The 25,049-nt window shown below is 38.5% G+C and overlaps 4 protein-coding genes across 6 annotated transcripts; 1 reads left to right on the top strand and 3 right to left on the bottom strand.

Moving 5' to 3' along the window:
* Nucleotides 1-2: 2 nt before the first annotated feature.
* LOC124440906 (ammonium transporter Rh type A-like) lies at nucleotides 3-5,804 on the bottom strand. Its single transcript, XM_046991329.1, has 9 exons — nucleotides 5,327-5,804; nucleotides 4,180-4,363; nucleotides 3,311-3,606; nucleotides 2,672-2,835; nucleotides 2,248-2,385; nucleotides 1,595-1,728; nucleotides 1,226-1,407; nucleotides 1,038-1,111; nucleotides 3-388 (listed from the first exon to the last, which is right to left on the bottom strand). The coding sequence occupies exons 1-9, from the start codon at nucleotides 5,496-5,498 to the stop codon at nucleotides 236-238; spliced, it is 1,497 nt and encodes a 498-aa protein (XP_046847285.1). The 5' UTR covers nucleotides 5,499-5,804; the 3' UTR covers nucleotides 3-235.
* A 64-nt stretch (nucleotides 5,805-5,868) lies between these two features.
* LOC124440905 lies at nucleotides 5,869-11,633 on the bottom strand. Of its 3 annotated transcripts, none has more exons than XM_046991328.1 (6): nucleotides 11,437-11,633; nucleotides 8,861-8,903; nucleotides 8,551-8,756; nucleotides 7,476-7,917; nucleotides 6,485-7,253; nucleotides 5,869-6,318 (listed from the first exon to the last, which is right to left on the bottom strand). In XM_046991328.1, exons 2-6 carry the CDS (start codon nucleotides 8,873-8,875, stop codon nucleotides 6,275-6,277), a joined length of 1,476 nt encoding a protein of 491 aa, XP_046847284.1. In that variant the 5' UTR covers nucleotides 8,876-8,903; nucleotides 11,437-11,633; the 3' UTR covers nucleotides 5,869-6,274. The 3 variants fall into 3 exon arrangements, with proteins under 3 accessions (XP_046847284.1, XP_046847283.1, XP_046847282.1); XM_046991327.1 differs by lacking the exon at nucleotides 11,437-11,633 and adding an exon at nucleotides 10,019-10,417; XM_046991326.1 differs by lacking the exon at nucleotides 11,437-11,633 and having other exon boundaries at nucleotides 8,861-9,062.
* Nucleotides 11,634-11,647: 14 nt separating this feature from the next.
* Nucleotides 11,648-13,795, top strand: LOC124440907 (carnosine N-methyltransferase-like). Its single transcript, XM_046991330.1, has 2 exons — nucleotides 11,648-12,534; nucleotides 12,880-13,795. Exons 1-2 carry the CDS (start codon nucleotides 12,258-12,260, stop codon nucleotides 13,722-13,724), a joined length of 1,122 nt encoding a protein of 373 aa, XP_046847286.1. The 5' UTR covers nucleotides 11,648-12,257; the 3' UTR covers nucleotides 13,725-13,795.
* LOC124440904 (kinesin-like protein KIF25) lies at nucleotides 13,665-23,716 on the bottom strand. Its single transcript, XM_046991325.1, has 14 exons — nucleotides 23,568-23,716; nucleotides 23,396-23,461; nucleotides 21,135-21,384; nucleotides 20,443-20,546; nucleotides 19,679-19,956; nucleotides 19,378-19,530; nucleotides 18,991-19,099; nucleotides 18,859-18,923; nucleotides 16,964-17,212; nucleotides 15,967-16,076; nucleotides 15,808-15,862; nucleotides 14,915-15,015; nucleotides 14,657-14,818; nucleotides 13,665-14,012 (listed from the first exon to the last, which is right to left on the bottom strand). The coding sequence occupies exons 1-14, from the start codon at nucleotides 23,628-23,630 to the stop codon at nucleotides 13,918-13,920; spliced, it is 1,860 nt and encodes a 619-aa protein (XP_046847281.1). The 5' UTR covers nucleotides 23,631-23,716; the 3' UTR covers nucleotides 13,665-13,917.
* Between the last annotated feature and the right edge of the window lie 1,333 nt (nucleotides 23,717-25,049).

Raw genomic sequence — 25,049 nt, 5'->3', positions numbered from 1 at the left:
ACTTGGAAAATTTGCTGTCCTTTACTCAAATTTGACAAACACATTTTACAAGTTTAACCAAATACTCACGAGTGAATCGGAGTGGAGGTTCAAAAGTTATTGACACTTATTACCATCTGTCAAATGCACACACCGTATACCTTAACATATCATCATGCGACAAAAATGCAAAAATGTCAACACAAGGTGAAAGAAAACCTTTCTTTCGGAGAGCTGAGTGATAAAAGAATCAAAGCTAGCTTGGACTTTCGTCCAAGGAAGCTGTCTCCTCTTGTTTGTCCACATTGTAGTGATCTGGTTTGTCAACCTGAGACATGTTGTCATCGGTTAGACTCAATCCTTGTGAAATGAGAATCTGAGGCGTAGTTCCAACATAATCATCAGGTACCTGAGAACGAAATATTATACAGTACTTTCACATTCCATTGAACGTTAACGAATAAAACCATATTTCATAGGAGACCACTTTCGAAAAGGTTGTTATTTCATAGGAAATGCCATTTAAAAAAAGACATTCGACAAATTTATCATTCGTCTACCTTTGTGTTTACCTTTTTGTCTACCTTTTAGTCTACCTTTTTGTCTACCTTTGTGTCTATCTTTTAGTCTACCTTTTTGTCTATCTTTTTGTTTTGTTTACCTTTGTGTCTACCTTTTAGTATACCTTTGCGTGTTGTATCTACCTTTTTGTCTATCTTTTTGTTTTGTCTACCTTTGTGTCTAGCTTTTTGTATACCTTTGTGTCTACCTTTTTGTCTTACTTTTAAAAATGTAATCTGTTTCCTCCTCAAATGTAATCTCCTATGAAAGGACGGCATTTCAAACCTCGTCTCACATGAAGCGACAACTTTTCAAAAGTCGACTTCTCTGAAAAGACTTAGTTCTGTTAAATACTGCTTTGAAAAGCGTATTATACATGGTAATTGACAACTTGATTGATACTTGATAGTTGTTGCGTTTGAAGCGTTTTTTTAACAAGCTTAGCCTCCATGACCCATCCCCCGCGGTGTTTTCGAGCATGAAGATAAATGATTTACCTCCCAATATGGAGCATCCAAGTAGAAGCGTTCCTCGTCGAGAGGATCAAAATATTTTCTTCGAGCAACAAAACCTATGTAATACGAAGACATACGTAATCTATTCATTTAAATCTCGGGAATTTTACCCAAGCAGATGCTCAAACTAATCCTGCTATGAGCAATCGACTATACGATCTCTCACTCACCAGTAATAATGCCACCAGCAACTGAAACTGCCAGAGTGATAAACGATGCAGCAAGCTGAACGGCACCTTGAACACCTGCTGATCTTCCTTGACCTGGACTGATATTCGGATAGTGCACAAGAAGCTGAGCGTATTCAGTAGTGTTACGGGAAGGAGCTCGAGCAGGATACACCTGGTATAAACTGAAAAATCAAAAGAATGTAAGCAATGATATTTTGTGTAAGGGTTAAATGATGAAAGTGTTGGATGAAAGAGTATTTGCTGGATTGTGATGGATATCGCAAACCCCGCAACAAACCCGCGGACTTGTAGAAATATGCGCTGAATATACGACGCGTTTACTATATGTACAGCGGCAAACGGCATTACCTATGTTTATATTGAGAAAATCCGGCAACGAATGCAATGATCACGCTACATATTGCTGAGAGTAAACCAGGAATTCCATGTAAACTTGTCACACCACAAGTATCGTGAGCCTTCAATCGTCTGATCAACCATGGCTTCAAAAGAATTTGGAAAAGGTTAAAAAAGTAAGAGTGTGTTCGTATAAAAGATAGTCTTGTGCTATCGGTAGAAGTAATTTGTTGTGGGAATTCGAGCCCTTATTTACTCCAGTCTAGTGTCTTTATCAGGAGTGATCTGATCTTGAAACTTCGTTCTTTGTGTACTCCAGTCTGATGTCTTCATCAGGACCGACCTGATGTCTAAACTTGAGTTCTTATACAGTCCTGTTCAAAGTCTTCATCATGAGTGATATGATGTTAAAACATCGTCTTAAGTTTTTATATACTCCTGTCTGATTTCTTCATCGTGAGTGATTTAACGTTAAAACTTGAGTTCTTGTACACCCCCAGTAAAATAATGTGTTCATCAGGAGTGATCTCGTTTTGCAACTCGAATTCTTATACACGAGGGCGTCTTCATTAAAAGAGATCTGATGTTGAATCTTGAGTTTTCATATACTCAAGCTTGGCGCCTTAATTAAAACTGACCTTATTTCAAATATTGAAAAAACCAACCTGAAAATATTCATAACCGGACGTACAAAACACTCCAGCGAGGAACCCAATAAGTATTGCTCCCCAAGGATGAATAATCATGTGAGAAATAGCTCCAATCGCCACTCCACCAGCCAAAGTTGAGTTTTGAATATGAACCTAAGACAGTAAACATATTAACTTGGTTTGAACTTTTAAAGTTTTTCTATGGAAGAAAAAATCTTCCAGTGACTTCAAAAAATTCAACAAGAACCTTGCATAGATTTTTTCAGATAGAAAACGTCCGAGGAAAAGTTCGAAAGGAAAATCACGGGTTTATAAACTGAAGTTGAGCCACATGCACACAGTTTATAAAGTAATAGCGTTTGAATTATTGCATGAAAACTATATAAACAACGGAATAATTGATTCTATTAAGCAATACTTTAATTTGAAGAGAGCTTACCATACTGAATTTTGAATCCCTCGTTAAAAGTGCCGAGAACGCAAACGCGGTTACACAACTCGCTGCAAGGGCAAAATAGGTGTTGATGATTGCTCGGTGCTTTATGTGCCCAACTAGAAGAGATGAATTGAATCCAGGCCAGTACACCCACAGAAACAGAGTTCCTAAAAGATAATAAGAATCGTTCATTGTCTCGCACAACTTGAAATAAATGAACAACAGAGCGAGAACAGTCGTCAGATTAACTAAATTATAAACTAAGATAACGTATGTCGGTTTAGGTAGTGATGAATGAACTAGAGAGAACAAGAACAGTTTTTACACCACCTATGATATAAACTAAGATAACGTGTGTCAGTGTAGGTAATGATAAATGAACAACGGAGAACAAGAACAGTTTTTACACTAACTAAAATATAAACTAAGATAACGTGTGTCAGTGTAAGTAGTGATGAATGAACAACAGAGAACAAGAACAGTCTTTACATTACTATGAGGTAAACTAAGATAACGTGTGTCAGTGTATGTATAGTGATGAATGAGCAAAAGAGAACAATTAAGACCAGTCTTTAAAATACATAAAAACATAAACTAGGAAAAGTTTTATCTGAAGGATAATACCAGAAAAGTTACACATACCAAGCATGGAGAAAAGGTCAGAATGATATGAAGATACTTCCTCGTCGTGTGCCACCGAACGAGGGTTGTAAATCATCCTTGCTACACCCAAGCCAAACACAGCTCCAAACAAATGAACGTAGATCGCCCCTCCTGGATCCACTGCCTCCAAAATATGTTCGCACACAAATCGATTAACGGAATACATGAAGACCTCTGCCATTGTGACAAGAATCAACTGTATAGGGTTGACCTTGCCAAGTATAACACCAAGCGTGACGAGAACCGTCGCAGTGGCGAACTCTGCTTTCACAATGCTGAACAAATTGAAAGGTATTTAACATACAATGATCAATATGTTGCGCTTGCGTGATAGCTAAGTAGTTGCCCGGTTAGAAAAGGGTAGAAATCAATGTCGACAAGGCGTGTGGGCAGTGAATCACCCTCCCCTCCTCATCGCCCACGCAAATAATCGATTGTCTTTGTATAGCAATTGCACTAAACCTTTTGTGAAAGATGTTAAGGTTTTTTCCATCTGTTTTTTTTTCTTCAGAAAAGTTTCATTTACAACAAAGTCAAGCTTTCATTTTTATTGAATAGCAATATCGTCCAGTTATTCTTCAAATTTATTCGATCAAACCTAGGATGAAGTTCCATACGTACACGTGGAAGTGAAAATGGCGTAAAAAACTTAATAATTGAAGGGGGGGTACATATTCCTATAGGCATATTCTGCTGTGAATATTTCGCGGCAAATTTAAATATGCATGTTCTACCATTTGAAATCATTTGCATTCAATGAACTACGATTTGCATGTACAACCTCTCCCTCCCCCCCGTGATAAACGATTTATCTACGCCATTGGAAGTGAATCATTAAATCATTATACCTTTCGCCAGTCAGCTGTAGCTTGGAATCTTTGAGTTTAAAAAATCCTTCGGTGACGACGGACCATTGAATAGCGACAGTGCCGATGATAAAGTTAAAACCCAGGCCACTGAAGCCATACCTCTTGAGAAAGATGAAGAGAAAACCGTAGCCCACAAACACCATCAAATGCATGTCTTCGAAGGCTAAACATTCACAGCGCATGGTATAAGTGTGGTCTCGTACGTATTGTCGAGATTGAATTAAAAAAGTCTATAATATGATACCATTCTCGATCAAGTCATGCTGCAATTGTCTTATGAAAAAATTTCTAAGTAACGGAAGGAAGATGCCTACCCCACCCCCACCCTTTTCCATACTTATAAGACAAATCCCATCACTCAATCAAACAGAGAGGAAAGCTTTAGAGAGAAAGAGAGAGAATAAGAAATGAGGGACAGAGAGAGAAGGAAAAGAGAGAGAGGGAGCAGCAAGAGAGAGAGACAAAGAGACAGAAGGAGCACTGAGAGGGAGCAGGAAGAGAGAGAAAGAGAAAGAGAAAGATAATGAAAAAGAGAAGTAGGGAGAGCAGGAAAAGATGAAAAAGAGGAATGGGAGATACAGCGAAGATGAAAGAAGAGAGGATCGTGACAGGTAGAAGTCGAGTATAGCTTAGAGGTATTTACATGTGCGCCACAGGTAATTCATTGAGGCATGAAATAAATTTGAGGCATTGAAAAGAGTCGTTACTTCGGCCGTATAAATTCCAAAATTTTCAATGCTCGCGGATACTTGTACCTATAGAAATTTTACATTGAAACAAACTGTTGAATGTAATTTTTGAACAGTCGATGTCACGTTGTCGAACGGTAAAAATCGTATCGTTTCATCTACAAAAATCATTCGACGATTAAATGGGTTCAAGGAAACAGCCGCTTAATATCGTCACCATTTCTATTACCGAAGCAGCCTTATCGCTTCCAATTAAGAAACACAATTTACACTAAAGTGTTCGGCTTCTGTTATTGTAACTGCACATGCAAAAAAGCGACTTTAACAAGCATATGCATTTCATGCTTGGGTAGTTAAACTGGCTTAAATCATATCGCAGAAGGATTATGTGCCTTCGAACTGCTACAAAATATCTCGTTGTTTGAACACTGACATACCGTTAATGGGGATGGAATCTTTACCGAGTTCGTGTTTCGGGTCCGACGTCTCAACAGGTAAAAGTTCATCTCCATAGTCAATAAACACGACGTACATTGTTAGTATGAATATTTCGAAGATGAACAACACGATCGATATCTTTCCTTGGCGTTTCAGCGAAGGCCGTTCCATTTTTGCTAAATGTTAGCATGTACGAAGCCGAGAAACACGCTTCGTATTTTTATTCAGTAATTCCACTTCGTGTATGGGATTTGACAAACATTGCGATCCGTTTGATAGCTCGTAAAGAATCAAAATAGGATTTTCTGCGGGAGGTTCTCCATAAAATGTAAGCGTGTTTTTTCATTAAGAGATTTCTTAGTTCTTCTCCATAGGACTCAGAGACCCTGCCGAGATGAAGTGCCAAATGTATACACGAGTGTTTGTAATGCTGCCGAGCATTTCCGTGTTTTTCGTTGGTTTTGAAATGCGCGTGCCTAGATAATAGACTTCTATCTTAAAACCCCAGCTCTTTTTCAAAAATTTGTCATAAAAACGCCAATACTGAGGTGAAGGTTGTTAATGTTCCAGTTGATAAGATAGTATACTTACAAATACAAATATACAATTATTTACATATTATTCAAATTGTAATATTATTTCACTGACTTCTTACAATGAAGCAAATTGTAATACTAGTATTATGCGATGTTTGTCCCACAATAAATTAGATGTTAAGAATGTCACATTTTGCCAATATTCTCGTAATGCGTCGCTGACCGTCGTCTACTCGGGATTTTGACTCCATTTTCCAGAAATACTGCAAGTGTTCTGTCGTGTTTATTTCGGAGTGAAAATATTCTCTTTCCATTCTGCTCCTTTCGCTTCGAACTAACAATGAATTGAATTTGGCAAAGGTACCCACCTATTCCATCTTGAAGGAGAGAGGTGAGCTACAAAGTTTCTTGTCATCTCTCCAGTGGTAACGGGGTCTTTCTGTTCGTAAAAATTCCTAAAAAAATATTTGTCAAGTTACAGTGAGGTTAGAGCAATCCAGGTGCATATAACTCACTCACCCCAATAGCAGGCTGAGCAGGACAGATAGACAAACCTATCACTTAACCACAATGCATTGCGCCGCTCCATTTTCAATACGATAGATTACATAAACTGCTCACCTTTCTTAAGTGTCTTGAGTTTGATATTTTCTTCGCGAACTAATTGCTCTCGCTGCAAAGCGCTATTAAGATCGTTTTTCATTTTGAAGCATTCGCTTTCCTTGAGACGCAACTTCTCTTCCAGTCTGTCGCATTTTGTCTGAGCGTCGGTCAGGCTTTGAGTGACCTTCTCACAGCCCGCTTTTGAGGAGTCCAACTCCTTCTTCAACGCATAACATTGCTGCTGCAGGCTATCAACCATGCCCGCTTGAATTTTGATATTCTTACGGAAATACTCGAGTTGCTTTCGGACCGCCTGCGATTTATTTTGCGAGATTTCACCTTCCAATTTAAGCGTTTCGTATTCCTTACGAGTTTTTACGAGTTTATCCGAAAGGGTAACCGAGCGCTTACGGGCGTTTACCAGCTTAATACGTTGTGTTGTGAACTTGACTTTCGATCTATTGAAGTCCTGTTTTAAGGCTTCTATACATTGCTCTTTGCGAGAATCATTCTTTGCCTCGTCAAAGCGTTGTTTAGCCATATTACAATTCATCTCGGCTTTGTTTACTTCATCCTCCAATTGCTCACACAACTTGAAGTGCTCGTTCAGATCTTTTTGCAACTGTTCATATTTTTCCCGGTAGGTTTCTATGTCCTTTTTCAGGCTGCTGCAGCGAAGCTCGTCTTCGTTCGAACGTTTCTCGAGCTCTCCAAATGACCCTGACTTCGAGCGACCCGTCGAAGGAGGAGAAAGCGAAAAGCTTTTCTGCCTCGACACGCAAATCTCCTAAAATTGAGATGAAAGAATTCTGTTTTGGTTTTGACATGCGTGAAAGAATTTCATTTGGTAAGCCATTTCTATGAAATGATAGGTCAACGAATTGAATGCTTTTACTGAATTTCAATCCATGTCAATGTAAGGTTTGTCTATTTCACAAAACCTACACTTTAATTTTGTTTCTGAACGTCAATAGATTTCCGTGTATCGAACCACAAAGTTTAGATTTACCTTATGTATAATACGCCATTGTCGAACGACATTTAATGCGAGGTTGGCCTTCTCGAGGAGATCTGGAACGAGTCGAATGACGGCATCAAAATCATAAATACGCCCTCTCAATGTGAACGTGTGTAGGTGCTTTGAACTCGACTCGGAGAGAAGTGATTGGTCGATACAACCAGGAGCAAGTAAGCTTTTCCATCGAGAAAGAAGTGTCTTGAGACTCTCAACAACGCGATCTAGTTTCACATTTTGTGTCGAGGGCCAAAAAAAATCGCACATCGGATCCAATATATCGCTTGTGAAATTCTGTTGAAGTCCGTCAAGGTCCCGACAGAGTTCCTGAAATCGCTCCAGTACGTTTTGAGATCCTGCGTTATTTCTTGTTTTGATAACAGGACTGACGAGTAATGTTGTACTTCGCTCCCATGCCAAAAGTTCCGCTACAGACCTGTAACGGGGAGAATGGAATACGTAAGCCAATTGAAAAAACAAAAAGCCTACGCAAAGTTTTTTTATCAAAGAACTTTCAAACATGCCAGAGGTTTGTTCTTCCCGTGGCTTTTTTGAAGCATTTAAATAGGGAGCCGTGAGGGGGAAGGGGGGAGGGATATGCAGGTTACAAATTGCCAAGTTGTTGAAAACGGCGACCAGCAAAATCATCGCAAAAGTAAGGCAATGACCAACACGGTTAAGGCATTTCATATCTTTTGTTCAATCGAATGTATTAGTAGAAAAGCTAAAGTATTCTATTGCAACTCTTGCTGTCGGCAGCACTTTCCATCAATGAATAAGGAATGACTATAGTAAAACAATACAACACATCTTATACGGGCGCGGAACACATAAAACAGTCAAGACTATTCACCGGCTTTATATATATTTACGTGGCTAGACAAATATGATAGTCATTGATGGTAAACATCGACTTCACTTTGGGATTAAGGCATTTGTGACAAGAGCAGGCATCGCAAGCTAAAGCTCACTGATCGAGCTTTTGGGAGCAGGGGAGCTCACCAACTCCCGCCACAGCAAGTTTGCGGCATTTATCTTTAAAATGAAATATTTCATCGAAAAGACTCACTGTCTAGAAGAGACGTTTCCAAAAGATTTATGATGCCAAGAAGTCCATTTCTTCGTCACCTGACGTAATTTACGATACATTTCTTCGGTGAAGTTTTGTCTTTCCCGTTCGGTCATCAGGCGTTCGATTTCGTAGCCGAATTCCGAGCATTGCTCGCACATCCAGACCTCTCTGGCGATCGATGACATTGCCTTCAGGTCTTCGTACTTAACATAAGAACGGGAAAATCATTGAACGTCGAAGAGTAAGTCTCGGTAAAGGCAACGTGAAGTGCTCGTAGTTCATTTAGCGATGAGCAATGAATACTTACAAAATATTTCTTCATTCTGAACTTTTCGACACGTCTGCTATGGCTACGAAAAAAACAAACACAACACATGGAGTCATGAGATGAACTTCGTTTGTATCTTGTGATGTTGTCTTATGATGCAAACTTTTCTATTTGTGAACTTTGAAGATTTCGTCTTAAAACCGATCGTATTCTTCATTGAACAACATACAACGATTTCAATAAAACTAACAAAGGCTTAGTTGGAGACTTTAAAAAAAAACACACAAAAATTTCGTTCATCTACGAAGCCTCAAGCAACCTTCAACACGTAGAAGTTTCTGGAATATTTTAAAAATTAACTGTGCACGAGTCAGTACGATAAGACGTTTTCAAAGTTCAACAGCGATCTCCCTTTTACATGTCATCGACTCAACTACACGTATATGTTTGTAAACGTAAATCGTCCAGGTTGGTGGAATTCTGAAGAATTAATGTAGGAGTTGATGCTGCCTGGTGTTTTGACAACCTTAGCGGCAGTCATCCTTAGAGTTATTCACTCGGCGCTCCACCAACTTGGACGATCTACATCTACAAACAGTGTATAACGATGCTCCCAGGTTCGAAGCATTCTCTTTCTCCAAACACAAGCACGTTCGCACTTAAACGTAAAGAAATTACACTTGAATTGTAATTAAAAAGGTTTCGACTCCTGATATGCTAAAAGAGGTCCGTGAAACAGTTTCTGTCTCGCAAAACTGATTTGGAAATCAACAAACATGTACAGACTTAGAAGCACATTTTGGTTGACGTACTCGATTTCTATATTATCATTGGTCTGTTTGTTTATTCGGTAATTCATATAGAAACTTACAATGAAAGACATGCGATGACCAGTGAAATTTATTCAATTGCATGCCAGTAATAAATCTTTAAATGAGGTTTCTTTATAAAACACGCGACTCACGAACATATATATATATATATATATTCATGGGCCAACGCACAGAGTCCTTCCTATTCAGTTTCAAAGGCTAACATTTGCTAACACGCGCGTTTATAGATCATAGATGATCCTTTTCCGTTTAAAGAAAACCCGTCTTAGTCAATGACAATCATTTAAACTAGCCCGAAAACATTAGACGCTTCTTGTTTCACTTCTGATCACTGCTTTATTGATGAAAGCTACTAGAAACTCACCACAAAAGTTTTCGCTTTATTTATCCTGAACTGAGAATGATGAAGTTCTTCGACTGAAGATATTGACTAGTGTTTGTCACCGACAAGGTACATTCGTTAACCATATAAAGCTTTGCGAAAACTTCCTTCGACGATTGCAGTAACAAAGTTTCTTTTTAAAAGATTAAAGTCTTTGCTACTCGTATACCCTTATATAAACGGCAGTTTTTAAACAATAACCAATAAAAAGACGCCGCCCACGACTGAGGCATTCATAGAACCGGAAACTCTATTTCAATATAAAAGAGCAACGCACAATTACAGCGAGGTTGTTTGTCATGCAAAATCCAGTTTATCACGACATCAACCAGTTTTAAAAAAGTCCTGCACGCTACATATCTTTGCGATATAAATATACATCTATATTTGAATGGTTTTGAACGGTCATGCAATGCAGTTAATTAGTTGGTAATGAAGATTCCCCCTTTATAAAATATAGTTAAAAGATGCACGCATTTTCCATGCTGCTTTGCACCGATAAACGAGATCGTTTAGAAAAAAGCAAAAAACTTAACCAACAAGGTACGTTGTAGACGGAAGAACTAGGATGACATGTTCATAGTACGTTATTGCCGAATGCCGAGCTGTTGAGCAAGAGCAAAATTTAATTTGAAATTTTTCGACATACATGTTCACTTCAGTCGATTATATTGGAATTCGCCGATGATTGTATAGCTGTAGAGCCCACCAATTCAATTGAAGCAGTTCATTATCTATGAGATGGTGCATCATTTCTACGCGTTGATTCTGTACATGTACATTTTAGATCTAGGTCAAACATTGCTAATTAAATGTGCTTAAATGTAACTTAATGTAAATGATTGAAAAATCATTGTTCGACTTTGTTTGCATTGGGTTTGGAGCATATGAGCGATGTTTGCCCATTGTTAAAATCACAAGATGGCATCAGACTTCCAGGTTATGACACATCGCTCGAATATAAATGTCCATATCTTCTACATTTTTTCTCGGTGCTACGAGTCTCCACTGTATTTTTGCGTGAGAAATTTACGAAAAAATCGTGGTCGAAAATTAGGAACTAATGGTCACAACATTGCAATTTGAATCACGTCAACTCGCAACAAAATGAAATAGAAAAATCAAACATAGAAAATTCAAATAAAGATTATAAAATAAGAAAACGAGACGGCTTTCTTCGACTTTCAAAAAGCAATTCTTACTCGGAAAACGAAAATGAAAATACGAAACCGAAACCAAGGAGTGAATTGTCAGTTTGTCAAGAAAGAACCATACATGCAGTCTATATATAGATAGCTATATATAGATATTCCTTTCAGACGCAAATCTTTGATTATTTCACACAAGTGCTTTGAAATACAAACGAAAAATAAAGATTCCTATAAAGACTATACCGTTACCTGTATCGACGCGCCAACACGATATCAAAGACACCAGATAAGCGTCTCTTCGTTCAAAATATCACCAAAAAATCGAAAGACTGCGGAGTAAACACTCTTTGTGAATGCTTCTTTTGGGTTTTTCGCTCTATGGTTGTTCGAGCTTTGTAGGATTCTTCGAAGAAAGAAACTTCGAAGAAAACAATAATATTAAAACGAATGTTTTGATATGCAAAGACCGAGACAAAGAACTTTTGTCTGAGAACATGATGAATGAAAATTTGAATATTATTATGTTTTATGGATCTATGGACAAATGAAGGAAATAAAAACAACAGAGGACACGTATTCTGTTAGAACATTGCTGTATAATAAAGTTTTCTTTGCTAAAAAGACACCTGTTATTAACGCTAGAGAAGCGAAGTTTCAGCGACATTTAAAAACCCGAGTTTTATCATCAAATATCAACGATGTTGGATATCGCGTGATGTCAATTAAAAGCTGTCTCATCATATTCCTGTCTACAAAGGTTTTGACGCGAGGTCATTCCTGTACAAAAAACTAAACAACTTGTACTCCTTAGTTCGTACAATAAAAATATCCTTTGAGTCCTGAACTTAAGTCTTGATGTACTTTTGAGTAAAAATATGAAATGAGAAGAGTATTAGGAGTGTGGACATTAAAAACGATTGCGCTTAGATAGTTCGACAGCAAAGGATGATGATATATGATGCAAAAACCAAAACAATGATAAAGAAGTAAAATAAATTGTCTCGGAAAAAGCGACCGCACTCCGGCGTCTTCTTCATCACCTTTTGGAAGATGAAAAATTGTAACACAATATGGCGTCCACTCAAAATGAAATCAATTCCAACAATGGCTCTAAAAATTCCGTCGAAAGCTCCGATAAAGAGGCAGAACATTTTGCAAAGGTTGTCAGCGCTTTTCTCCATTACCAAAACTTTTCGTACTTAAGGATCGAGAAGGCAAAAAAAGATTTTCTCTCCTTAGACGAGCAAGACCGCAAACGACTGCCAAAGTACTTGGACAACTTGGAAAAACAAAGGCGATGTATCGATAAAAATCATAAATTTATCACTGAAATTATAGGACATACCGGTAAGGACGGGCTGAAACCCAAACACAATCTTCTTCCGCCTGAAGACTATGTATAAAATGGGTTAGGCGGTAGGCCTTCAAATTTCTGCGACAAAGTTCTGTACGACACGTGAGTTTTACTGATAGTTGACGGTTGACACTGACAGAACGATGTCGTCTTTAAGGGTGACTCGTTTGTTCGATTGTTTGAATCAGATATTCACAATTATATTTCGTGAGTCCGATAAACAGTCATGTTTCCAAGTTTATAATTGATTTATTGAAAAACGTACATCTGTGTGAATGCAAGCTACTGTGCTCTTTTTTGCCAAAGTATTTCTAAATAAAGTAAACGTCACTTTTTAGGGTATATTTTTGAAAATGTCGACCATCACGTGGATATGAAAATGAACTTGGATAACAAGATTTCTGTATTCTTTATGGAAAAGGTTTTGACCACAATTAAACAGTTTGTACGTGATTGGAGCGACGAAGGTGCCGAGGAAAGAGATCTGTGTTACCGGCCTATTGTAGAAGAAATAAAATGTTTATATCCACCAGACAAATGTAACCCTTGTGACGTATCCATACTAGTCCCAGGTGCTGGTCTTGCTCGTCTAATGGTGGATCTGGCAAAACTTGGTTATACTGTTCAGGGAAATGAATGGAGCTTGTTTATGCTTATTGCTTCGAACTATATCCTCAATAAATGCCAGGGTACCTATCATACCACCATATATCCATTTGTGCACCAGACTTGCAACAACATGTCCTCTGAAGATCAATTACGAGCCATTAAGATACCCGACATTGACCCCACTCAATTACCACGAAACATCAACTTCTCTATGAATGCCGGTAACTTCACGGATGTTTATGAGACTGCTGATGAATGGAATTGTGTTGCAACCTGCTTCTTTATAGACACAGCCAACAATATAATATCTTATGTAGAAACCATCAACCATATTCTCAAGCCTGGTGGATATTGGATAAACCTAGGCCCACTTTTGTATCATTTTGCAGACATGCAAAATGAATGTTCTATTGAGATTAGTTATGAGCAGTTGAGGAAACTTATAGTGAACAAATTTGGATTTGAAATGCTGAAAGAAGACAGATTGAAATCAACATATATAGGCAATAAGAAATCAATGATGGAAACCATCTACCACTGTGTTTACTTTGTTGCTAAAAAATCTTTGACATGAGTAGATTTTCTGTTGGTTAATGCAATTGATATAATAAACTATAATAAAAATAGTTCTTCAGGACAATAGTATCTCAAGTCCTCTGCACTCATTTTCATCACTATGTGTTTTGTAGATGCATTGTACATTACTTTGGTGCCAGAACCATGTATAATGAATGTTTGTCAGAAAAGTCAATGTCACCAAATTCGTGTTAAGAATTGGAACCGCGACGTTTAGTAACATTTGGTATTGGAAGTCTGGACAAACTTCCACCAGACTTAACTGTAGGGACTACATCTTTAACATCTGAAAAATAATCATGTTGCCATTTCAAGTATTTACCTTCATGGACTTTAAGCGCGCGTTTTCTGATAAATTGCGATCATCGAAAATAAAGTATGACGTAACCAGTGACGTGGCACTTAATAGTTATACAACTATGAGCCCCAATGTTTGGGGACTCTTGTTAGCCACGACCTATCGCCCCAAAAAGTTTGGAAACCGTATATTTTAAGTGACGCAAATTTGATTGCGTTATATAAAGGGGCATCTCGATTTCTGCTTTAAAAGAACACTTGAGTTGTGTTCTACGGGCCGTGAATTGAAGGGCGTGTCTTTTGGGGAGTATACGAATTCCTCCCCCCCCCCCACACACCTCTCACCTGCAAAACTCAGATTGAGTTTCGACGAAAAAAATCACACTCGTCAATGTTTAACACGCGTAGATAGAAAAGCAAGTCTCTTCGGATGCCATGAATTTTTCTAAACATTTTCGCAATAAATAAGCAGGGAAGGATCGACAATCCTTCCTGTAACCTTCCCACTTTAAGATTAGTGGAGCGACGCTTGGAAATGCTTTTCGTTCAGGATATTTTCCATTAATCAAGACAATGGAGGCAACCGCGGGAGGTCGTCAAAAATATCACGTAGGGAAAAATCAAAGCACTTACCTAAGGACTGCTGAGGTGGAGGTATAGTCCCCTTACGTTTCTTTACCTGACCGCGTGCAATTTGTCTTGCACGTGACCCGAATCCCAGACACTGCAACGTTTCGGATAGAAAGCGTTGCACGGGCGACACGCACAACATCAACAAGAGTTTCGCGTCACCGCCTTCATAAGAAACGGCAAATATGTAAAAAGTAAAATACTACTACTAATTATTCGCCTGAATTTGAAGTTCTTATAACATGGCATATAATCCCTCACCAATGGTATCCTGAAGGACGTGAGTAAGTTTGGCATTCCTGTAGGGAATATGGAAACGATGCACGGCCAAAGCTCCTAATACATCAGCTAAAGCACTCAAGCTGTGAAAGAAATCGAGAATAAATTGATCAGAATCGCATGAAGTGTTGACTGGAGTGTTGCTGAGGGTACAGTATACAAGTTTCGATAAAAGACGTTACACTGAACTATATATAAACTCCGGTGTCAACATCCCTGATGCAGACTCTTAACTGGAGTATATAAAGAATCGAGTTTCAACATCAGATCACTCCTGATGAAGACATTAGACTGGAGCATATAAGGACTCAAGTTTCGACATCAGATCACAACTGATGAAGACACTAGACTGAAGTATGTAAGAACTCAAGTTTGAACATCAGATCACTCCTGATGAAGACATTATATTGGAGCATATAAGGACTCAAGTTTCGACACCAGATCATTTCTTATGAAGACACTAGAATCGAGTGATCACTCAAGGTGAAGATCAGATGAGATAAGATCATTTCTAATGATACACACTAGACAGGAGCATAAAAAAACTGAAGTATTAACATCAGATCACTCCTGATAAAGACATTAAAATGGGGGGGGGGCATACAAAAGCTTAAATTTCTACATGAAATCACTCTTGATGAAGAAATTGGACTGCAGTACATACGTAGAGCTTAAATTTCAACATCAGGATCACTCTTGACGAAAAAATACAGTAAAGTATGAATATTTTGTAAAACTTTTCAACAACATATCATTCCTGATGAAATGACTGCATGCGTTGACAAGTGTGGGAAGCACGTTTAACCATTACATAATTTTTAATGAACACGGTAGTTAAATATGTGTATGAACAGTGTATGTACTCTTTCTCGCACCTCTTATTGATGAACGACGTTTCCCTTAACGCAGCCCCTGTCACGCCCGAGACACCTAAACCAATCAAATGCCGCAAAACGTCACGTCAATATCATAAAACACTGAAATAGTTTAGCATCGCTTTGCAAATACAATTAAAAATATAATTAACAACTTACCAACACATTCGCTTCCAGCTAAATCGACCAACTGCAGTTTTGTTTTGACAGTCAAAGCACCAGAGGAGAGAGTTTCTTGGTGTAATGGTGAACCGGAAGAAGATAACGATCTAAAATAGTCATGTTAGGCAATGAAGGACAAATTCTAAGATCAAATAAAGATAAACAACGAACAACGCAGCGTGAAATATTGCAACTGTATTCCGAACGGTTGCTTAGTCAGCCTGTTCGTCTGGTCTTGTTGTAATGTAAGTTTCAGATTATTAACTTTGGAAATTGGCTGCTTATTTTAGAAAGTGAACATCAAAATATTTACTTAGCAGAACTTAACACGACAGGTGGCTTTGAGACTGCCAAAAAACTGACCTTGAGGAATGACTATGCCCTTGGTCCACGACTAAACTTGAGGGGTGGCTATGAGACTGCTAAAAAACTAAATTTGAGGGGTGGCTATGATACTGCTAAAAAACTAAACTTGAGGGGTGGCTATGAGACTGCTCCAAGACTAAACTTGAGGGGTAGCTATACCACTGCTCCAAGACTAAACCAGTGAACTCCATATATACATATATAAATGGGTAGCTATGCTACTGCTCCAGAACTAAATTTGAGGGGTGGCTATGCCATTGCTTCATAACTAATTTGACGGGAAGTTATGCCACTCCTCCAGCACTAAACTTGAAGGGCAGCTACCCTAGATCTCCAGGAGAATACATCTCGGATACGGAGAACACTATGTGGAAATCATTTATTACGGAAACTCGCGACTGTTGAAAGACCGCTGGAAAAAAGTGTATCGAACAAAACTCTTGGGCGGGCCACCCTGACATAGAGCCTTTTCGTCTGAATTCGCAGCCGCCATGTTGGTGCACCAATTGAAAAGATTTTTAACAAAGTTCTTTTGTTTGGTACGCCAATATAACCGCTTCTTCCAATGTCATATTGATCTCAAACACCAAGATTGAAAATCACAAGAGAAAAACTTGCTGTTGCTTACTTTGGTTTGTTCTTTTGTTCTTTATCGTGAGCTCCGCCAGTTTTTGTGCCACGCGGAGTGACGGTAGGCGAGGCTGCCGTCGTCGTCACTTTTGCTGCCGTAGAGTGTTGACCGGATGACGTGTACAACGTCAACTGGACTATAAGGTGAGAGCGACTGGAGTGCGCATGAATTTTCGTGGCATCTTCGTGACGTTCTCTCATGCCGTATCGTACGTACTTCATGACTTCTTGCGCACTGGAAACGGAGCTGGCGTAAAAAATACGGAGTGGTGAGAATCAGCCAATTTTGCAAAATTTTGATTGGTTCAGTTAAAACAAGTAGGAAACTTCGCTCTCGACTCTCAAGATCTTCTCAGACAAAAGAGTGTGCTACAATTTTGTGCATACTATTACGATGAAAAATTCTTTTTTCGTACGATTTCGATCAGTAGTATTGTACGCAAAAAAAATACAAATCAAAACAAAGGAATTAGATCCGCGAATGTTTCAAGAATTTTTCAGAAATTTAATTCTCTTGCCCGACAAGTCACTAAGTTTTGCCCAACAAAATTTTAAATTTTTTTTTGGTGAGTTCCCCAGTAACCCTCCCCACTCCGTACCATTCACGCCCAGCCTGTGTTCAAGAGAGAACTTTAGAGGAATATGGATACATAGAATGACTTTATTTAAACACGCTGACCCGGACAACCGAAGCTGATTTCCACGGGTGGGCGGGGCGTGTGAAAAACACATAGGTAAAATTGCAAACAGTGAAAGTTCATCACCAAAACGTGTAACATATAACACACTCGACAAACCTTGGCTTGATGATTCCCAATATCTTGTAAAAAAAGTTATTATTTAATAAAAAGCGCGAATCTTTTTTCATCCTCATTGGTAGGACGCCATAACATATGATACGACTATCACACACATTGAACTAAACTACACGGAACGTTACCTGTAATAGAAAAGCCTAATAATATTTTGAAGCCAAATCTTACACCCAGACACGCGAGGTCACACCTAAACACGCGTGCGTAGGTCAATCAATTTTCACTCCTGGAGAGAATCTCGAAACAGTAAACACGCGTGTTTGGGTGTAATTTCGGGTGTCTTGGTGTAAGATTTGGCTTCATTTAATTGCTTCAGATAGCGTTCCATTTAGTTTAGTCCAATTATTACACATCATGACGAATTAGCGCGCATTAAAAATTCCTATTCCACGTTGTTATGTGACTGGTTGGACGTTACAAAACAAAGATCACAAAGTGTATCATTATTTCATTAGCAATCAAACGCTGTGAACTATTAATAGACATAATAAAAGCCCTACTTTAGTGATACTTTGATAATGTTTCATTTTCCAATGAAACATTATTTTTTTAGCAGTAGCTACGAGAGAAAACAACATCATATATTTTCCTTTACAGCTCTGGGTTCGGTTGCACGAAGCCTGGATAGCGTCATCCATTGGATAGCAAACTTTCAAACTTCAGAAACAAGTTGTTAGCTATATTTTCTTTACGATAATGAATCTTTGTGCATGTGTGTTTTTAATGGTGTGTTTTCGTATGGCTTGAAGCTCGCCATGTTGGCAGGCTTGAAACTTCTGACATTAACCCTTAATACAACGTGAGTGGCTTTTTATTGCAGGCAAAGGATTAAGTTTAAGTTTGAGCTCCACTTTTGAAAAGAAAGCAATGCGACGACATGTTGAGAAAAATTGGATGAAAAAAAATTAAATCAGAGCACTTTCGAAAACATTGTAATAAACTCAAGTACTTTTGAGGTCGCGAATATTTCAATTCGAATTCAAGGACATTCCAGTTTCGCACGAGCTCAGGTATACACAAGAATCACTAGACAGCTGACTTTCTGTGGAATATTATTCCGCATTTGTACGCTACATACCGTGTGATCAAATCAGGTATTTCAGTCGAACCATCGCTGTTAATGTAGACATCTTTCTTGACAGCCTAATAAAACACGACATTAAATCACTAGAAATTCATACTCCATACATCGCACGCAAAGCGTTCTTACCCGCGTGGATTTGTCACCGAGCAGATCCCGAACATCGTTGTTGTATATTTCGCAGATGGAAATTTCCATGTCATATGATTCTGATTGGTTTTCACGCTCGGTCATAAGCCTATCACATCGCGAATTAAATACAATGCTTAGTCTGTACGGAGTAGCCGAAACGACGTCAGCATCGATCATATTTAGGCTATTTTGCTAATTTCATATCTGCCAAGCAACGCGAGGTATGATCATCAAAAGGGACCCTCCTGAAGAAATTTTTCCCCCTTCCTGAAATACCATATTTTATTTAAATTGCCTTGTTCATATGACAGTCGTGTCCCTCCTTTCATCTTCACCCCCAAGCCTCAAATTGAAAGACTGTTTCCGATGATCCACGTTCCTTACCTGAAGATCTCTCTTGCCGCACGGGGTATGATCCCTTCGAGTGGATAGTCCGTTTCGGTGCTGTCGATATCGTCGTCCAAAGTATGTCCACCGACCATCGTGTGCGTTTTCCCCGATCCAGTTTGACCATAAGCCATGATGCATACGTTGTAACTACAAACATTTTCTTTCAATTAATATTTTCCGCGTTGTTTTGATAAAAGACAACTGAAAAACTCATTTCGAACTAATCACCCACAAACAGCGGACGTGAGAAAGATAATAATTACGAGGTTGAAAAGGTTCACATGAGACTATTTACCCGTCGAGAAGTGACGTAAGCAACGGTAACACATCCTGGAATACAAATTCCTGCGTGGAATCTTTTTCGTATACTCTTTCGAATTCGAACATCTTCTTCTGCGATGTGCTACCTCCCGACATGCTCTTGTTCGGTTGGACACATACAGTTTCGTCGTCGACAACTCTCACAACTTGTTCTACTTTTCCAAAGGTTCCCAGCTTGCTGGGGCCGGCGGAATCCAGAGCGGCAATCAGCGGTCGCACACGACAGTGCACACGTATATTACCACGCATCTCCTGAAAAGTTAAGACCAATGTTGCATAAACATTTATTAAATAAGAACAATAAAACGCGTGCGCTGATTGGTCTACAGCTGTGTTGGCGTGAGCATGTACAAATCGTCTGAGCTCGACCAATGAAAATCAATCAATCAATGAGAATGTGCAAATCATTCGTGAATACATTTGCTTTAAATTTGTCTGTTTCGCATTGTTGTTACTTTCTTAAAGAAATAAAGATATTTTTCGTGTTTGAACTCGCTTATGCAAACCTGAGAGACGTTTGTAAGAACTCTCGAGGAGATGCAACACTCGACCTTCGGATTCGGCCTTACCTTAATCTGCTCTCGAGTTCTCCCAAAGGTCTCCTCGGTTTGCATAAGCCTGTGCAAACACAGTAAACATCTTCATTTCCTAAACAATACACACATCACATATGTGTATAGAAACTGGGTCCTTATCTCAAAATCCTCCAAAAATGATCAAATTGTTTTGGACACTAACCACCAAGACATTATGCAAGGTTCTCCTTCGGTATTTCTCGGCCGAGGCTCTTTGCAAAGCTTCATCCAAAGCTATTTCAGTTTCCAATAATTTGGCTCGAATATCTAAAAAGTATGTACATGTTATCTACAGGCTGGGAGGTCTGGATGAAAAAAAGAATTTTCCGATGTCTCAAAATAGCCCAAGCCTGCAGGCCGAGGGACGTTTCTTAACCAAGAATAAATATTTTTCCTTTACGACCGATCCAAACGGTATATAACGTATTTATTTTTGGCTAAAGGAAACAATCTCATTAGATTGAGTAGTCAAATTCAACAATAGCGGCTAAGTAAACAGTCAAAACTTTGCTGTTCGTTTTACTTTGGAAAACTCAAAATTTTTGTTAAAATAAAAATCAAAAGTTGGCTGATAATCTCCTTTTTAAAAAACTCTTTGCTCAGGTCAAGTATTTGGATAAAGGATTCCGCACAGCGGTCAGATATTGTAAAATTCAGCCCGCTGCACAGCCAATAAGAGTCCAGGAAAGGCTAGGGTCCTCCCACCAACAACAGACTTGAAAAGATCAATAGTCTTTGACAGTCAGTATTAAAAAAAGTCGCTGTGGAGCTGCTAACGTATTGTCGACCCGCTAACATATTGTCGACCCAAATAGATGAACTCATACAAATAAGAGCTTTTGTACAAACACTTACCATCAAGGTTAGAATTCTCCCACAGGAACCTTTCGCAAGCTATTTTCGAATCGGCTATCTTTTTTTCCATTACTTTTGGTATGCTCTTCACCATTTTTGTTATATCACTTAGATCATGTCTGAGAAGAGACACTTTATTTTCCAAGATACCGAGATTCGACGCCATATTGTTGTTCACTTTGATTTCATTCTGATAAAGTCTTCGGAGATGCGATGCATTGCACTTTGATTGATGAAGGGAGCCTTGACACTTGAGTTTAAAAATAACACAACAATTTGCAAAGGAAACTTTACAGTGATTAAATGTTAGATGCAGATTGTCCAGGTCAATAGAGTCCTGAGAGAACCATTGAACTAAAATACATGGAACGCTACCTGTAATACAAAACCTTAATAATTTTTTAAAGCCGTGATTTTACCCCAGACACGCGAGACTTCACCCCAGACACGCGTGTGCAGTCAATCAATTATTATTCCGCGAGAGAATCTCAAAACACTAAACACGCGTGTCTGGGTTAAAATCTCGCGTGTCTGGCGTAAGATATGGCTTCAATTATTTGCTTGAGGTAGCGTTCCATGTATTTTAGTTCAATGGAGAGAACTGTTGATGTGAGTGTTAACTGACGTGTACACATGCTTGGCGTTTGTTATCTTCACAGTTCTTCGCATAGTCGTCCAAATTTCGGTCCAAATGATTGTAATGAAGCGAATAGTCCTGAATGGATGTACAGCTCTTCTCAGGACTCCACTAACCTGGACGATCTACATCCAACTCGTGAAGGAAAGTTTCACTGTTAAAGAGATGTAGCATTTGACTACCAAACAACGGTTCTCAAGTAATAAAAACAGTTCTCAATGGTTTCGATTTTTAAAGTAATGAACAGCAAATGGTATGAAATCAAACTTCATAAAAACGTTGCTTTGAAATTTAAAATTGCAAACGTTTCTGTACGCCAGCGGAGAACTTCATATGAAAACTTATATATATATAGGACGGTTTATATGTAACTTATATACAAACCGTACGTCCTGTGTCCCAAGTGCAGGAGTCACCATTGCACTGTGGTGATAGCCGGGAGGGCACATTGTATATACACTTTGTATATATATATATATATTGATAAGAAGAAGAAAATACACAAAAACTACAATTTCATCCCGACAAGCCTGTTTCGTGATTGCTCACTCTTCAGGGGATTTAATGAAAATTAAATCATTAAATCCCCTGAAGAGTGAGCAATCACGAAACAGGCTTGTCGGGATGAAATTGTAGTTTTTGTGTCTTTTCTTCTTCTTATCAATATTTACGCTCTGCTCTCGGGCATCGAGCACTGTTTTATACGGAAAATCATAAATTATAAACTTCCTATATATATATATATATATATACAAAGTGTATAAACAATATAGTGCAATGTATTTATTATAAGTAGTTATTATTTTATTGTGTTTACATTTTTTTTTCAATTAAAATCCGGAGAAACTGTTATCTTTTATGTACAATCATATATATATATATGTTTAAAGATTGGTAATCCAGGCATTATATTGTTTAAAAATAAAAGTTCTCCGGATTTTATGAATAATGTAAAGTTCGTGCATAAATAATTTTCGTAGAATGACAAGGTACGCACATGAAAAATGTACGTGGAAAGACTAGGTTCGCATATAAAAAAGCTCTGTAAAAAAGACAAAAACTTCGTAGAAAGACAAGGCGGAGTATGACGCAGGCTAATAAGAAAAAGCTTCCTAGTTGGACAAGGTTCGTATACGAAAAAGACTCCTAGGTAAAAGGTTCTTACAGAAAAAAGCTCTTTACGTCATAAGAACCACTTTAAAAAGGTTCACATTAACACGTTCTTTGTTTCGTTTTCAAATTCCCAAAATTCAACCAATTCCGAGTTTGTGGCTAAAATTTTCGAGTTTTATCACGAATGATCGTCGATGGTCACTAAGAGATCATACAAATCCGACATTAAAATTCAATCAACGCTCTCGGTTCACGCCACAGTTTGGAGAACAGACCGCAGGAAGATCCACTTCGCTGTGCAAATGGCAGCAGTATGTTTAATTAAATTACTGGCTGCCGTTACAAAAACCAAGCGAAAAACGCAATTGACTGGCTGCCACTATGGTAATCACCCGCGTGATAAGATATGCGTGGTTACGGCACGAAAATATTCAACGGAGCGGCCTTTACTGTACATTCACTATACTGTGGTCGACACCATACAATTCTCAACCACTTATATACAACTTACATCAGCGAGTTTAAGGTAGAGCATAGCATTTTCCGTTTCTAGAGCCACAATTCGCTCTTCTCTTGCCTTGAATTATACAAAAGTAGAATCACGGAGTTAAAACTTGACAAATTTAGACAAGTAAAGCCAACAAAATCGCATGCTGTTTGACATCGTATCAAATAAAAAATACTCGTATTGTCCTTTCAAGATTTTGGATTTTCTCATTCGATCCTTCGTCGGCAAATTCAGGCATACTAACGGTTAGCGAGAAAAAAAAGGTAAAAATCCCATAAGAATACACGCAAGCTTTTGCTAACACTTGTCGCTGGAGACGGAAGCTTGTGTGGTAACATGGCAACGAGATATTGCAACGAGATCATTTCCTTGTGGAAGTCAATATTTGCATTACGTCATAAAAGCAGAGAGCGCCGAAAAGGAAGTCGAAATAGGGTGCGTGCGTGTTAATTTTACCCTTTGAAGTATAGAATAGAGAATCACGGGAGGGCAACTCGCTTCGGTAACCTTTGATGCAGGCGTGTCGCGAAGTTTGCTTTGCGCATACTGGAAATTTAACGGCCGCCATTACTCTGGCCAGTAAAGCGTAGAATGTTTACTACATGTATTCTCTATTCTATGCTTTGAAGTGACAAAACGTCCCTAAAATAGCTGTGCTCGAACGATAGTTAGCAGTATTCAAACAAAGGTGATTAAGGACAATTACTGCAGAACAGGATAAGTTGTATTAACTTTTGTATTAAGCTAAATTGCTAACTAGCAACGTAAAGCAGCAAAAATAGCTTAAACAGCTAAACAGCAAGTATCAGGCAGGGGGTGGTGGACGATACAAAAGAGGGGGAGGGGGAGGGAGCAATCTGACGAGACGCCATCATGGATGGCGCCAATAATACATATTTTCACAGAAACGACTGTTTCGAGATTTTTAAATTAGTGTTTACGACGAAAAAGCTACTATATGATAACCGAGACGGCTATTTCAAAATAAATCACTTTATTAAATTATCATATAAAAAATTGCCATATATTTAGGTTTCCCATCATAAAAAAAAACTTTAGGGGGTCGCAACTGTCCCGGCCCATTTGTCTCCTAATATAGCGCATCTCTTGAAAAACAATAGACTTTCCTTAACATGAATAGAGCCGAAAGAAATGGTGGGAATAGTGTTTTGCTAAAAGCTCGATGTTTCTGGAACTGGTTGCACACGTTATAATTGCCTTCCTGGAACGAGTGTTAGAATTCAATAAAACATGTTGCAAGCTGCAACCGAAGTGTGGACCCAGGTGCAAACTTCACAGAGAAAAGAATTTGAACAATAAGATGTGAAGATCGCGCAGAAGCCTGAATTTTCTACAAGTTTCAATTATATATAAGTTATATAGAACTTTACGAGTTTTACAATGTCATGTATACGCGAAGAAAAAAAAACTTTAACTGCTTGACTATCAACGATATGATTAAACATGTCGAGACACGAAAGACACGCAGCTGTTTTCACTGCGATGTATAAAGTTGTCTTTTTCACAACTCACAATGCACGACACACCCCAATGTGTCGTCTTAAAAAGGTAAATGACTTTACTACACAACCATTATGTCACGCAAAACAAAACAAGGGAGTCAGGACGAATTGTCATTTGAGACGGCAAAACGCCA

Source organism: Xenia sp. Carnegie-2017, unplaced genomic scaffold, assembly GCF_021976095.1.
Source record: "Xenia sp. Carnegie-2017 unplaced genomic scaffold, XeniaSp_v1 HiC_scaffold_20, whole genome shotgun sequence".
NCBI classification, from domain to species: domain Eukaryota; kingdom Metazoa; phylum Cnidaria; class Anthozoa; order Malacalcyonacea; family Xeniidae; genus Xenia; species Xenia sp. Carnegie-2017.
This window is presented reverse-complemented; position numbering and strand designations above follow the sequence as displayed.

Excerpts from the sequence above, each read along its gene's own strand:
- LOC124440906 (XM_046991329.1), bottom strand. The coding sequence starts at position 5,498 with ATGGAACGGCCTTCGCTGAAACGCCAAGGAAAGATATCGATCGTGTTG. Across the intron at positions 2,836-3,310 it reads TGACCTTTTCTCCATGCTTG|GAACTCTGTTTCTGTGGGTG; the intron begins GTATGTGTAACT and ends ATTATCTTTTAG. Across the intron at positions 1,408-1,594 it reads TTTTCTCAATATAAACATAG|TTTATACCAGGTGTATCCTG; the intron begins GTAATGCCGTTT and ends TTGATTTTTCAG.
- LOC124440905 (XM_046991326.1), bottom strand. The coding sequence starts at position 8,929 with ATGTGTTGTGTTTGTTTTTTTCGTAGCCATAGCAGACGTGTCGAAAAG. Across the intron at positions 8,757-8,860 it reads TCAGAATGAAGAAATATTTT|TACGAAGACCTGAAGGCAAT; the intron begins GTAAGTATTCAT and ends TCTTATGTTAAG. Across the intron at positions 7,254-7,475 it reads AATGGCGTATTATACATAAG|GAGATTTGCGTGTCGAGGCA; the intron begins GTAAATCTAAAC and ends TCTCAATTTTAG.
- LOC124440907 (XM_046991330.1), top strand. The coding sequence starts at position 12,258 with ATGGCGTCCACTCAAAATGAAATCAATTCCAACAATGGCTCTAAAAAT. Across the intron at positions 12,535-12,879 it reads TGAAATTATAGGACATACCG|GGTATATTTTTGAAAATGTC; the intron begins GTAAGGACGGGC and ends GTCACTTTTTAG.
- LOC124440904 (XM_046991325.1), bottom strand. The coding sequence starts at position 23,630 with ATGCCTGAATTTGCCGACGAAGGATCGAATGAGAAAATCCAAAATCTT. Across the intron at positions 23,462-23,567 it reads ATCTTGAAAGGACAATACGA|GCAAGAGAAGAGCGAATTGT; the intron begins GTATTTTTTATT and ends GTATAATTCAAG. Across the intron at positions 15,863-15,966 it reads AGCTGGAAGCGAATGTGTTG|GTGTCTCGGGCGTGACAGGG; the intron begins GTAAGTTGTTAA and ends TGATTGGTTTAG.